The 14,096-nt window shown below is 51.3% G+C and overlaps 1 protein-coding gene across 2 annotated transcripts in view; it reads left to right on the forward strand.

Moving 5' to 3' along the window:
* MAPRE1 (microtubule associated protein RP/EB family member 1) overlaps positions 1-12,646 on the forward strand; it is a 32,113-nt gene extending 19,467 nt beyond the window's left edge. For both annotated transcript variants that reach the window (XM_015426182.1, XM_015426183.1), the window contains exons 4-7: positions 2,196-2,403; positions 4,026-4,144; positions 8,272-8,424; positions 10,401-12,646. In XM_015426182.1, coding sequence (XP_015281668.1) covers positions 2,196-2,403; positions 4,026-4,144; positions 8,272-8,424; positions 10,401-10,457 — 537 coding nt within the window. In that variant the 3' untranslated portion in view covers positions 10,458-12,646. The remainder of the gene's footprint in view (positions 1-2,195; positions 2,404-4,025; positions 4,145-8,271; positions 8,425-10,400) is intronic.
* The last annotated feature ends 1,450 nt before the right edge of the window (positions 12,647-14,096 follow it).

The raw sequence follows: 14,096 nt of genomic DNA on the forward strand, positions 1-14,096 counted from the left end.
ATGATGACCCTTTTGAATGATTAAAAAAAAATCTAGAAGTGGTCCTTCTTGATCTGTGCCCCTCTGGGTTATAGAGAGGAGTTAAGCGGCTGTGGTGGGGAGCGGTGCCATTTTCGATATATCAAATGAGGGCAAAGGCAAAATGAAACCGCCCCGGTGCCTTTCACAAGGTTCCTTGGAGCGAGCGGTCCTTGAGCTGGAGCAACTGTTTCAAGATAGATGGGTAGCGGAAAGACCGCCAAGATCTTGGCATGTGGGATGGAAGGAGGAGGAAGGATTGCACGGTCCAGAACTCCTTGGGTGTTTTGGGGTTTTTTTGGCCTTCCAAGTCACAGCCAACGTATGTTAACCTGGTAAGTTTTTCAAGGCAAGAGACATTTCCAGGGGTGGTTTTGCCCTTGCCTGCCTCTGCGGAGCGGCCCTGGACTTCCTCCGTGGTCTCCCATACTAGCCAGGTCTGAGCCTGCTTAGCTTCCAGGTTCTGACAGGATTGGGCTAGCCTGTGCTATGCAGGTCAGGGCCCAGAACGTATAGAAGGGAAGGTAACGATGCAAATGCTTGTGCCGTAATGTGAGAAGTAGACCACGTATCTCTGTTTTCTTATCTTGAGAGATCTCTACCCTGCTTTTCTCCCAGTCCAGAGGAAGCTCACAACATTTCCCCCCCCCCATCCTCCTCACAATAACAACGCTGTTAACGTAGGTCGGCCTGGGGGAGAGCGTGACTGGCCCAAGGTCACCCAGCGGGCTTCATGGCAGAGCAGGGTCTCCCAGGTCCTTCTCTGGCCCTCTGGCCACCCCGGCCTGCTGGCTGTCCTGCTTTTAGAGCACTTCTGAGTTAGGCTAAATGCGTGTGTGTGTGCCTCTGATTGCAGTACGGCGTACACGCGCACCATCTCAACACGTGTGGCTCCCGTTAGGGCCGCGGACGGCCTGGAATAATAAAAAAAAAAGCCCCGCCCCTTCCACGGAGGCGTGAAGAGCCTCCACTGCCTGTTTCCACACAGGAAATCCTCTGCTAAAAGGGCAGGGCTTTTTTCTCCAGGCTGTTGGCAACTCAGGCTCCAGTGGGCGGTTCTGTTTTCCCAGGACGATTGCATGTCTACGGTGGGATGAAGGTTGAAGGTCTGAGGTCTGTGGGGATAAAGACCCACCTGCACAAACTTGCAGGAATCCCTCCTAGTGGCCGTTTGCGCTCAAACCTGTGCTCTGGCTTCAGCTGTCGGTCGATGATTGGCATGGCCAGAATAAATGCACGCATCCGTATTTATCAAAGAGAGAAGTCTCACTTTTGTCCGGGCCTTGCAATGGCCTTTTAGCGATTAAATGCATCTTGCTTTGCCTGTCCCGCTTCATTAATGCTGGCAAAGTGTTGTATTAATATGTTGTCGAAGGCTTTCGTGGCCGGAGTTCATTAGTTGTAGATTTTTCCAGGCTGTCTGGCCGTGGTCTTGGCACTTGTAGGACCTGACGTTTCGCCAGCGGCTGTGACCGGCATCCTCAAAGGTATAACACACAGCCTGGGGAACTCCTACGAGATAATGACTCAGCCCTACCACATCTTCCTGAGTAGATATGAATTACCTGCCTACTATTTTTCTTCTCACCTTGACACAGAGAGTCCTCCATCTTTCTGTGTTATACCTCTGAGGGTGCCAGTCACAGCCGCTGGTGAAAGGTCAAGTCCTACAGTGCCAAGACCACGGCCACACAGCCCGGGAAATCTACAGCAACTAATATTGTATTAATATCTCTTATGGAAGCTGTGAAACTTGTTTCTTAAAGCGAAGGCATCAGTTTCTGTTCTTTCTGTCCCCAGGAGTTGGCTTGATTTAATAAGGCGTGGGAAATGGAGTTTGTGGGTGAGGAGTATACTGGTTTCCTTAGTTGTAACATCAATTGTAATGCCCTTGGTTGTGTTACCATCTTAGTTCTTCATATGCTGTCCAGAGTTGGTTGCAATATGATTCAGCTTCCTCTGTCTTTTCCTCCCTGTTTTGGCTTCGTGTACACAGCTCGTCTGTGGCTAAAGCTCCGGAAGGAATCCCTTTCTGGGTCTGAGCAGAGAGGAATCTGTGTCCTCCTCTTAGAACTGACGGCTTTCAGTCTAAATTGCTTTTTTTATACCGTATATATATATATTAAAAAGGTGCCTTTTCTTTTGGCTAAATACGCCCTTCTGTTTTCCCTCCCTAGATCATCCCCGTGGACAAACTAGTAAAAGGAAAATTCCAGGATAATTTTGAATTTGTTCAGTGGTTTAAGAAGTTTTTCGACGCAAACTACGACGGGAAGGACTACGACCCGGTGGCGGCTCGGCAAGGCCAGGAAACGGCAGTAGCTCCACCTCTCGTGACACAGGTTCTGAGCAAGCCCAAGAAGAACCTGGGCTCTGGCGGCACAGGTACCTCAGACGCTCTGCTGGCTGGGCTCCGGCACCCTCGTCTGCCTCAGATTTTGGTCATTTGTGGCCCGATGCTTTAGTGACCCTTTGTGGGCAAAGGAACCACAGTCCCCCGGCTGCTTTGGCCAGAATCCTAGAGTCAGAAGGGACTCCCCAGGGTTTATCTCGTCCAACCCCCTGCACAATGCAAGAAATCCACAAATACCTCCCCCTCCACACCAGTGTTCCCTCTAAGCTGTGGAGTCCTGTGAGCAAGAATTCTACTTTGGTGAGCTGCTGGCATTAAAGTTGTGAGCGAGCGATTTGGCTGCGGCACAAACCAGTTTGCTCTGGAGCCCCCTCCTTCCTGAGCGAAGACAGGAATGTGTGAGCTGGAGGCTAAAAAACTGTGCGCTGGCTCACACTAACTCAGCTTAGAGGGAGCACCGCTCCACACCCTCCAGTGACTCCTGTTCCATGCCCAGGAGATGACAAAAAATCTTCCAGGATCCCTGGCCAGACTGGCCTGGAGAAAAGACTGCTTCCTGACCCCAAAGTGGCGATCGGCGTTTCCCTGGGCGTGTAAGAAAGGGCCCCATGAGAACTAAGCCCTGAGGCGACCCTCCCTGCCCTCCCTCTCATGATCTGCCCAAGTTCACAGAATCCACATTGCTGTCAGGTGGCCATCGAGCCTCTGAGTGAAAACCTCCAAAGACAGGGAGAGCCCACCGCCTCCCGGGGAAGCCTGTTCCACTGAGGAACGGCTCTTAATTGTCAGTTAGTATTAAGCACTCTCCGTGGTTGGGTGGGGAGGGGCTGTAGGCCCGTGGAAGAGCCTTTTCCTTGCATGCAGAAGGTCCCAGGTTCAGTCCCCCGTGTTCCCAGTCAAAGGGACCAGGCAAAAGACCTTCCTCTGCCTGAGACCCTGGAGAGCGGCTGCCAGTCTGAGTAGACAAGACTGACCTTGATGGACCGGCGATCTGATTCAAGGCAGCTTCCTGTATGATCATGTAATTGTATTGCGTGGGTATCAGTGTGTAATCTGTGCCCACCTCTCGAGCGGTTGGCATGCTGAGGTTGGGGCGTGTGAGAGCGTGTGCCCGTGCCGTCGCAGTTGCACAGCCCTGTGGAAATGCATGCCGCCGCTCGAATGCGGCCGTTTCCTCTATTTCACTGCTATCAAGCAGGAAACGCCACACCTTGTGATGGTTACTGCGTTTTACTCCTGCTCCTCCAAGAGCAGGTGGGTGTGGGGAGTGTTGGCTCGTGTGTCAGGTGGCGCCAGCTGCTCCCGTTCTGGGAATGCACAAGGTGTTTTTTTTGGGGGGGGGGGTGAGCACGTAACAGCCAGAACTGCTCTGCCCTTTTGTAGATAACAGTTACGTGGGGACGTCAGAACTGAAGGCTGCCAGAGCCGATTCCGCTGGTTCCTTAAGAAGAACAGCCACCGTTGGTACTAAGACGACCTTTCAGGGAGAAGGCCTTTCCTTAACTGTCCTTTGGGGCTCTAGAGGGGGCTTTCCTGCTCTGAGGATGCAGAACTCCACACTTTGGGTGCTGCTCTTTTCTACCGGTTGATATCGATCAAGAGCACTTGGGTCTGTCTGCTTTTAGGCTGCCGCTGATGCGCTTCTGTCTTTCAGCTCCGACACGACCCATGGTTGCACAGAGAACAACGGTGGCTAATAAGACCGGACCTGGAATCATTAAAAAGGCACCAGGAGGGATTGGGGAGGATGAATCTGCTGAACTGGTCCAACAGGTGCGTTTCTGGTCGTGGCGAACAACGGGTTTGGAAGTGGGACAAGAGGGGGGGGTGAAGGGCTGCTTAACACTCGGGGCGTAAGCATTGGGAAGGAAGCTGCTGTTTTAGCTGCTGGGCTCTTACAGTTGCACACTGTGACGGGTTCTAGTCTAACGGAGTACAGCGAAAGGTTTTATTGGCTGAATAAAGCATCGCCAACGACCAGCACCTTGAAACTGCACAAGAAGGTGGGGTGTGGAGATACAATGTTCCCTCTAAGCTGCGGAGACTTGTGAGCAAAAACTCTACTGGCATTAAAGTTGTGAGTGAGCGATGTGGCTACTGCATAAATTAGTTTGCTCCGGAGGCCTCCTTCCTGAGCTGAGACAAAAATGCGTGAGCTGGAGGCTAAAAAACTGTGAGCTAGCTCACACTAACTCGGCTTAGAGGGAACACTGGTGGAGAAGTGACGCCTCCCCCCCCCCTTCAGAAGGGTGTGTTCCAGTCTGCTGGTCCTGTGCTCATTTTGAATCATCGAGTCAGAAGGGACCTCCGGGCTCGTCTAGTCCAACCCCCCTGCGCAATGCAGGAAATTCACAAATACCTCCCCCCCCCCCGCACACCCAGTGACCCCTGTTCCATGCCCAGAAAATGGCAAAAAAAACCCCCCAACCTCCCAACCCAGTGACCCCTGTTCCATGCCCAGAAAATGGCAAAAAAACCCAACTTCCAGGATCTCCTGCCAAAGTGACCTGGAGAAAAACTGCTTCCTGACCCCAAAGTGGCGATCGGCATTTGTCGGGTTAGAACAGATAAAAGGAAGTCCTTCTTCACCCAAAGAGTGATGAACACATGGAATTCACTGCCACGGGAGGTGGTGGCGGCTACAAGCATGGACGGCTTCCAAAGGGAATTAGATAAGCATATGGAGCAGAGGTCCATCAGTGGCTCTTAGCCACAAGGTATAGATAGGGGCTCTGGGGCAAGGGATGCTCTGTCTTCTTGGTGCTTGGGGGCGGGGGACAACAGTGGGAGGGCTTCTAGTGTCCTGGCCCCACTGGTGGACCTTCTGATGGCACCTGGTACTTTTGGCCCCTGTGTGATACAGTGTTGGACTGGATTGGCCTTTGGCCTGATCCAACATTGGCATCTCTTATGTTCTTATTTCCCTGGGCGTGTAAGAAAGGGCCCCATGAGAACTAAGCGCTGAGGCAGCCTTTCCCACCATCCCTTCTCGTGATCTGCCTCAGTTCACAGAATCAGCATCGCTGTCAGACGGCCATCGAGCCATTTTCCCTCTTTGGAGGAAAGCTTCCATGAATGTGTCAGATGGTGGTGTTTCATGGGCAGCAAGGCTGTGTTCCCCTTGGTAAATAAGTAGGTGACAGTGGGCATGTTTGTGGTTTGCCTGGGACCTCTGAGTTCTAAAGGGGATGACTGAGGGCAGACACGATAGAGGTTTGTAAAATTATGCCTGGGGGTGGAAGGGAGTGGCCAGAGAACTTTCCCTCCCTCTCCCGTAATACTAGGAGCTTGAGGGCGTCTGATAAAGCGGATGGCCACTAGACTGAAAACAGACAAAAGAAAGTATTTCTTTCCTCAGTCAATAATTAAATTGTGGGATTCACTGCAGGTGGATGTAGTGGAGGCCACAGGCATGGATGAATAGGTCCTTCAGTAGCTGCTGGCCGTGGTGATGAAAGCGAGCCTCCATGCTTAGAGGCAGCAGAGCGCTGACTGCCAGTGCTGGTCGCCAGCATCAGGGAAGGCCTTGGCCTTTGTGCCCTATTAATTGGTCCAGCCCTTTGGCGTCCATCGAAACCAGTGCCCCCTCCTATCTTGGTTGAGGGCGAGGAACATTCTGAGATCTCTAAGATCAAACGTGGAAAGTTGATGTATTTGGTTGAATGGTCAGATTTCGGACCCTGGCACCTCGAGTCGGTGGAAGTAGGGGATATTCGGGCCCCTCGCCTTTTGTGGAAGTTTCATCGGGACCTCCCGGAATGCCCGGGGGACCTCCCGGGAGAAGCTGATTTTCGAGGGGGCAGTATGTCAGCTAAGCTGTCATGGAGGTTGGGGACGTAATCTAATTGCCATCGCATTCCTTCTGTGCTTCTTCGCTGCTGTAACGCTGATCTCTAAGTTCTGCAGGTAGTGGGATGTTGATGTCTAGTTCCAAGGGAACCGTGGGAGCGAGCTTGGTTCCCAGCTTCAGTGCAAACGGCCAGAGCACCTTCTCCTGCATGCGGGAGTGTGGCTAGTTGGCCAGAGCAGTGGGGTGTGTGTGCATACGAATACCCTATATCCTATTATGCCCCATGGGCAGCCGCCATTCTTAACAGTGCCTATGTGAATGCATCTATAGCTAAGAACATAAGAACATAAGAGATGCCAATGTTGGTTCAGGCCAAAGGCCCATCCAGTCCAACACTCTGTCTGTCACACAGTGGCCAGAAATACCAGGTGCTATCAGGACGTCCACCAGTGGGGCCAGGACATTAGAAGCCCTCCCACTGTTGACCCCCCCCAAGCACCAAGAAGACAGAGCATCCCTTGCCCCAGAGCCCCTATCTATACCTTGTGGATAATAGCTACTGATGGACCTCTGCTCCATATGCTTATCCAGTTCCCTCTTGAAGCCGTCCATGCTTGTAGCCGCCACCACCTCCTGTGGCAGTGAATTCCAAGTGTTAATCACTCTTTGGGTGAAGAAGTACTTCCTTTTATCCGTTCTAACCCGACCGCTCAGCAATTTCATGGAGTACCCACGAGTTCTTGTATTGTGAGAAAGGGAGAAAAGTACCTCTTTCTCTACCTGCTCTTTCCTATGCATAATCTTATAAACCTCAATCATGTCACCCCTCAGTCGTCGTTTCTCCAAGCTAAAGAGCCCTAAGAGCCTTAACCTTTCCTCATAGGGAAAGTGTTCCAACCCTTTTATCATTCGAGTTGCCCTTTTCTGCACTTTTTCCAAAGCTATAATATCCTTTTTAAGGTGTGGTGACCAGAACTGCACACAGTATTCCAAATGAGGTCTCACCATTGATTTATATAGGGGCATTATGTCTCTTGATCAGTCTCTGCCAGTTTAGACCCCATCAACGTGTATTTATATTTAGGATTTTTGGCTCCAATGTGCATCACCTTGCACTTGGCCACATTGAACCCCATTTGCCATGTTGACGCCCACTTGCCCATCTTTGACAGATCCCTTTGGAGTGCCTCACAATCCTCACGGGTTTTCACCACCCTGAACAACTTCGTATCATCCGCAAATTTAGCCACTTCACTGCTTACTCCCAACTCCAAATCATTAATGAACAAGTTAAAAAGCAGTGGACCAAGTACTGATCCCTGCGGTATCCCACTGCTAACCCCCTCCTCTGAGAGAACTGCCCGTTTATACTCACTCTCTGTTTTCTATTAATTAGCCAGTTTTTGATCCATGAAAGGACTTGTCTTCAATAAAGACTAGCTCTTCAATAAATTATTACCTTTCCTGATAAGCGTGTACTACGTTGTTGGCTGTGAGTTCTGACACTGGGCGACTGGCCAACTGTGTACAACAGGAGGCTGGACTAGGTGGACCACTGTTCTTTTCTGTTCTCTGTTCGAGTAACAAACCTGACCTGAAACACTCTCAACGTAAACTGATTTGTCCTTAACTCAACGAATCAACTGAAGCATCGTCGCTTTTCAGCGGTAGATTAAATTTTGCACGCCTGTTCTTTCCCCCAATATAATCTATTCAGTTTTCACAATTCCAATAACAAGTGATAACAGTCGTTTACAGGATAAATGTACGTAAACTTAACAGCATGAGAGCATTTTTTCATAAGCTTAGTGTTGACATCAACGTTTACCACAAATGAAGAGTGTCTGTTATCTCTGTTCTTGATGCCTCACCTAGCAGGACGGAAGCCTTCTCAACTTTGGGAACGGGAGTCGTCGTGACCCATGCATTTGCTGTTTGCTTGCCACTTGGCTGTTACAGTAAACGGCCGCCAAAGTCTGGGAGGGGAGGGAGCTTTGATTAATTGTGACAAGAGGGGTAATTGAGTACGGTGGTGTTTTTGGTTGTTGTTTTTTTCCCATCCTCTCGCTATGATTAAAAAAAAACCCACTGACTGGTTCCTCCTTGGCAGATCAATGTATTAAAATTGACTGTGGAAGACTTGGAGAAGGAAAGGGACTTCTACTTTGGGAAGCTGAGGAACATAGAGCTGATTTGCCAGGAGAATGAAGGGGAAAGCGACCCCGTCCTGCAGAGGATCGTGGAGATTCTTTATGCTACAGATGTAAGTCTGCCGTTTCTTTATTTACCCTTGAGCTTTTGATGCAGACATCGAAGAGGATGCATGTTCTCGAATCCAGGGGTCATTTCATAGAAAAAGAGGTGCAGGAGCTCATTAGCATAACTCATTAGCATAACTTATTTGCATATGCCACGCCCCCCTGCCATCACCGGAAGTGTGTCAGAAGGCAACACCCACCGCTCAGGCTCTACTGGACTCTTTTGGATTGCTAGCTATTGTGGGGGGGGGACGTGCAGAACTGTCCTTATAGAGGAGGGAGAGCTTGCACCCGAATAAAACTTGACCTTAAAGGTGCCACTGGACTGTTTTGGACTGGGGGGGGCTCTGCAGCTTACCTGGCTGCTTCTTGCTCTGATTGAGGGCTGCTGGGAGCGGGGGGTGGGGCTTGTTGCATGTGCCCGCCCCCTGGGCTCTTTACTGCTGGAGCTCCGCTCCTGTGCGCTCCTGCAGGAAATGACCCCTGCTCGAATCTGTTAAAGAAGAGCTTGGGGTGCCATCGGCTGTGTCACGACCAATGTTCCCTCTAAGTTGTGGAGTCTCGTGAGCAAAAATTCTACTCTGTTAGCTACTGGCATTAAAGCTGTGAGCAAGTGACTTGGCTACTGCATACATTAGTTTGCTCTGGAGCCCTCCTTCCTGAGCTGAGGCAAAAGTGTGTGAGCCAGAGGCTAAAAAACTTTGAGCTAGCTCACCCTAACTCAGCTTAGAGAGAACACTGGTCACGACTCAGGTGGGGTGTCACCTGACGCTGCCACCACTCTGGATTTAGGATCCCTTGAGAAGGCCCCGAGCACCCTCCCAAGACCTTCAGACCTCCCTTATTTGGCCAAATAATAGATGTGAGGACCAGGCAGAGTAAACAACAAATAAAAGGTTTATTTTTACAGGTCAGCCCAATATGGGAAACAAACAAGGTGCAAGAGCAATAGCAATAAGTGAGTGAAGAGAAAAGAAACCAAATGTCCTAACACCACTAGACTCACAGTCCCTAGTCCACTGTCTCAGTGGGGCCTGAGTCTGCTCACTCTTCCTCTCAGGGTGAGGGTCTCTCTCAGCAGCAGTCTTCCCTCTGGCCCTGCCCTCTGGGAAGAACGAACAGCTCTCCTTCTGTACCAGCTCTTTTGTTATAAGTCCCCTTTCTCTGTGGTGGGCTAAAATTGGCGCCAAAACCTCTCAGGGGCTTCTGGGAGTTGTAGGCCTGGCCTCCTCCCACTGCTACTCAGGCTCCCTGGGCCTGCTAGGCCTTTGCTTGCACAGCCCAGATCATGACAGGCTGTCTTGCACAAGCCCCACTGAAATACACAGAAAGCGTGTAAGAGCATTGGATGTGGTCTTGCATGCTCCCAAGGGGCTCATGTCAATATTGTTCTTAATGGACTGCTAAACTGTGGTCACCGATTTCGTGGGTCCGAATTATGGCTGGAGACCAAGAGTCACTGTTTTCTTGAAGTATTTATGGTTGTGTTCAGTAAACGAGGGTCAGAGACGGGCGGCAGAGCTCAGCGCTTCAGTGTTTGCTCTGTTCAGTGCAGGTTGACAATAAAACGTATTATGGCTTGAGTGTATCTCGAAATTGCGTGTGTGACTCAGCCCCAGAGCCAGTTTGGCATAGTGGTTAAGTGCGCAGACTCTAATCTGGGAGAGCCGGGTCTGATTCCCCACTCCTCCACTTGCACCTGGCTGGATGACCTTGGGCAAGCCATAGTTCTGATAAGAGCTGTCCTTGAAAAAGAGCAGTTTCTTTCAGAGCTCTCTCAGCCCCACCTGCCTCACAGGGTGCCTGTTGTGGAGAGGGGAAGGGGAAGGAGTTTGTCAGCCGCTCTGAGACTCCAAATGAAGGGCGGGGTATAAATCCAATCTCCTCCTCCTCCTCTTCGTCGTTGTCTTCTTCGCGGAGAACATGGTGTCCTGCAGTTGTAACATTTCCCCCCCTGTTTCTCTTTCCTCTTCCCTTCCAGGAAGGCTTTGTGATACCCGACGAAGGAGCGCCGCAGGAAGAACAAGAAGAATATTAACAGACCCGCCCACTGTACCAGCAGAGCAACAGCAGAATTCCGAAATCAGAATTCTTTTGCCCCAATCATGTGCTTTATCTGTAAAACTACTCCATTTTATTCTTAGGACTCACTGGTTTTCTTTTCATAAGTAAACAAAAAAAAAAGTACCTCTTTCAAGTGCACTTTGCGTAAGTTTTACTACTTCCCCCTCCCCTTCCATTGGGTTTTTATTTGAGAGCTCTTTTCCCTCACTTCCTGTAAGCAGAGCAGTATTAACATCGAGTGGGTGTCATTTGGAAGCAAGAGGTCGAGTATGTGGAGTCGGCAGAGCGGCTCGGGTGCTGGCGAGGGGCTGGTTTGCGGAGGGCTTGCTGTACTGTGTTGTGCTTTGGGGGGGGGGGAGGGCAGGGCGGGGGGAGAGTTGTGTAGCAAAGTTAATTTCAGGAGTGACTTTGTTTTTTTTCTTGCGGGAAGGCGGAGCAAACACGGAATTGTTTTCTGCAGTGAAAAGGAAGATGCCTTAAGGGGGCTTGAAAACGTGCTTCCAGATGCCAAATTCTATGACGGGAAGTTCGATGTGCTCTAAATTGGGGTCGGAGAGCCCCGCGTGGCTTTCTTGTTTTGGAAGGAATTTGCTGAGTCTCTTGCGCGAGGGCGAAAGGGGCCGTTTAAACGGGGCCCGTCCGTGGCCCTGCTGGCTTTCGGAGGGGCGAAACTTTGCTGCCACCCCTCTGGGCTACAGTGGGGTGCGTTGGGGCGTGTGAAGCTCTCCCTGTCTTGCTGCACTGGGCCTGTGGGGAGGAGAGTGAGTGAATCGGCCAGGCAGGCACGTGTATCTTCCAAAGCAACAAGGCCGAGGTTTTGAAACCCTTTACCTGCATATATCTATGCTGCCCCCTTGTTCCTCTCCCGCTTTTGTGTGTCTGGTCCACTGAGTTTTGTGGGTCCTTCTGTTCCTCCCTGCTCCCCTCCCCTCCCCTCCCGACTTGCTGCTTAAACCCGAATGGATCGAATGGCTGGTTTGCAGTGTGGCACTGAGAGCCGTTCCGATCCGTGAGCCGTGGCATCCTTGTTGAGTCCAGCTGTTAGCCCGTGGCCCTCTCCAGGGCTCCAGATGGGTTAATGGGGCACGGGGGGAGAATGAATCAGTATGTATCGGATAGGAATGTGAATGTTGCAGGCGATATTGCAGTGCTTGGGATGAATTTTGACACGAGCAGTATTTCCTACTTGACCCTGTCCCGCCCCCCTCCTGTCCGTGAGCAAACAGCCCTCTCCCCTCAAATCGCTGCTCTTTGGGAGGGTCTTTGAGATGTCTGCCCCCCCCCCCGGCCGCAGTCAAGACTTAAGCCTTGGAGCTCGGAGTAGCTCTTGTTCATTTGCTTCTGGTGGTTGTGTTCTAAATGTGTGTAGAAAGCAGAGCGGTCCCCCCCCTCCCCCGGTGACTGTTGTGTAGTGCATGAACCCCAAGGGAAAAAAACAGAGAGGTCAGAGGAAGACCGAAAACGAACCGAATGCCAAAAAAACGCAAGCCATTAATTTCAGACATCAGAGGTGCTATTTCTCTCGTGGCCTTCTAGATCCTCTATTCCACTCACTCCTCTTGACAGGGTTTTTTCTACTTTTAAACAGTTTCTAAATAAAGTTCTGTTTCAAGAATGCCGTGTCTGCTGGAGTGTCGTGTTCTGGTGGGGGTTGGTTCCCGGCGTGGCCCGAAGGCGTCTCGCACCCTTCGGCACGAAGCCTTTGCAACTCTTTACCCTTGGTGCTGGAAGTCACTGCTCCGTTCTCACTGCCCTGAGCTTCTGGAAGTGGCTGGTGGTATGCTCGGTGGTTTGGGAGAGCGTTCTCCAGGAGGACCCCCTGGGATGGAGCCCTCCTAATAGCCTTTGCCAGTAAGGGAGTTGAGTAACAGCCAGGCGTGGGGGTGGTTGTATCTTTGTGGTCGCGTGCATCAAACAAACGCTGTGTCACTGGTCACTTCAGTTGTTGGTCCCTGTCTGTCTTTCTGTCCGCCATCAGTGTCTCTTGTATGAAAGGGCTAATTGCCACGAGGCCTTACAGGCATTCAGGTCCGAGCACCTGCACGACTCAAAAGCAGAAATGTGGAGGAGGCCTTGTGCCAGAGTGTCAGAACGTTGCATTTTAAGCCTCCCGAATCACGTTTGGGTACTAACAAGTGTTGCTAGAATAAACAGTCAAGCTCACAAGTGTGATCTCAGTTTTATTTTGGGTTTCGCCGGAAGCTTTTGAAATGGCACAAAGGCGTTTCTGCTGCTGCTACTCGGCGCCAGATGAAAATGCATCACTTCTCAAAAGCCAGGCGCAACGCTTCTTCCTGCAGATTAAGCCTCCCTGGGGGCGAGGGGCTTTCGTTAGCTCCTGGGCCAAGGCTGCGGCGGCGGGCTTCTCCAACAACAGGGGGAGTGGCGTGTGGGGTAGGTTGGCCAGTGTAGTGGAAACAGCAGTGGCCGGAAGGGGCTGCAGTCCTCAACGTGTGGCTTCTTACTTGCCTGCTTCGGGCGACCAGTAATGTGGGTCCATTCTGCCCTGTGGGTCCATTCTGCCCCCTGGCCGCATGTTTGACACTCCTGCGTTAGATGCTGTTGGGGAGAGGTGGGGGCCTCTGCTCCCTAACATGATGACGTCACTTCTGAGTGACGTCATCACGCAGGGGACTCCCCACCCCCTCCAGTCACACACCCCAAAGTCCCCCACTGGGACCTGGCAACCCTAGTGAAACCTTTCATGTTAGGAAGAACTGACAGTTATAGGGGTTCCCAGGGGTCATTTCGTAGAGAAAGAGGTGCAGGAGCTCATTAGCATGACTCATTAGCATAACTCATTTGCATATGCCACACCCCCTGACATCACCGGACGTGTGTCAGTAGGCAACACCCACCACTCAGGCTCCACTGGACTGTTTTGGATTGCTAGCTATTGGGGGCAGGGGGGGAACGTGCAGATTTGTCCTCACAGAGGAGGAAGAGCTTGTACCTGAATAAAACTTGGTCTTAAAGGTGCCACTGGACTGTTTTGGACCGGGGAACTTGGGGGGAAGGGCTCTGCAACTTACCTGGCTGCTTCTTGCTCTGACTGAGGGCTGCTGGGAGCAGGGGGGTGGGGCTTGTTGCGTGTGCCCGCCCCCTGGGCTCTTTCCTGCCGGAGCTCCGCTCCTGTGCGCTCCTGCAGGAAATGACCCCTGCCCCACCAGCCTTCCATGTGGTGCAGTACCACTTGTAGATCTCCCACTCTCTGGCCAGGGGAGTCAGCTTGTAGAGCTAAGTGTGCCCAGGTGTCTTTTGAGAAATCGAGAGACGTCTTCGTGTTTTAATTTCTGAACCAAGAACCTCCCCAAAGAATAGTCGGGATCTGCTGCCTTGGTACAGTGCCGGCTGTGGAGTGCGCTACTGCAGAGAGGATGCCTTTGAGATAAAGAAAGAGGCAAAACCACCTTTTTTTAGTCTTAGCATGTTCTTTCAGATACCTGGCAAGCAAGCACAACAGAACAATACAAAAAACGAGGCGCGTCCTCTGTACCCAACAGCATAGGTCTGTCTTGCAGGAAGAGTTGCGGCAGATTTTTTTTTTTTTTTGAAGCTCCGTTGTTCGGTCTTGCCAGTCTCCTGACACGATTCTTACTTGTAACGGTTGGAA

This window comes from Gekko japonicus, unplaced genomic scaffold (assembly GCF_001447785.1).
Source record: "Gekko japonicus isolate JY-2015 unplaced genomic scaffold, Gekko_japonicus_V1.1 scaffold291, whole genome shotgun sequence".
NCBI lineage: Eukaryota > Metazoa > Chordata > Lepidosauria > Squamata > Gekkonidae > Gekko > Gekko japonicus.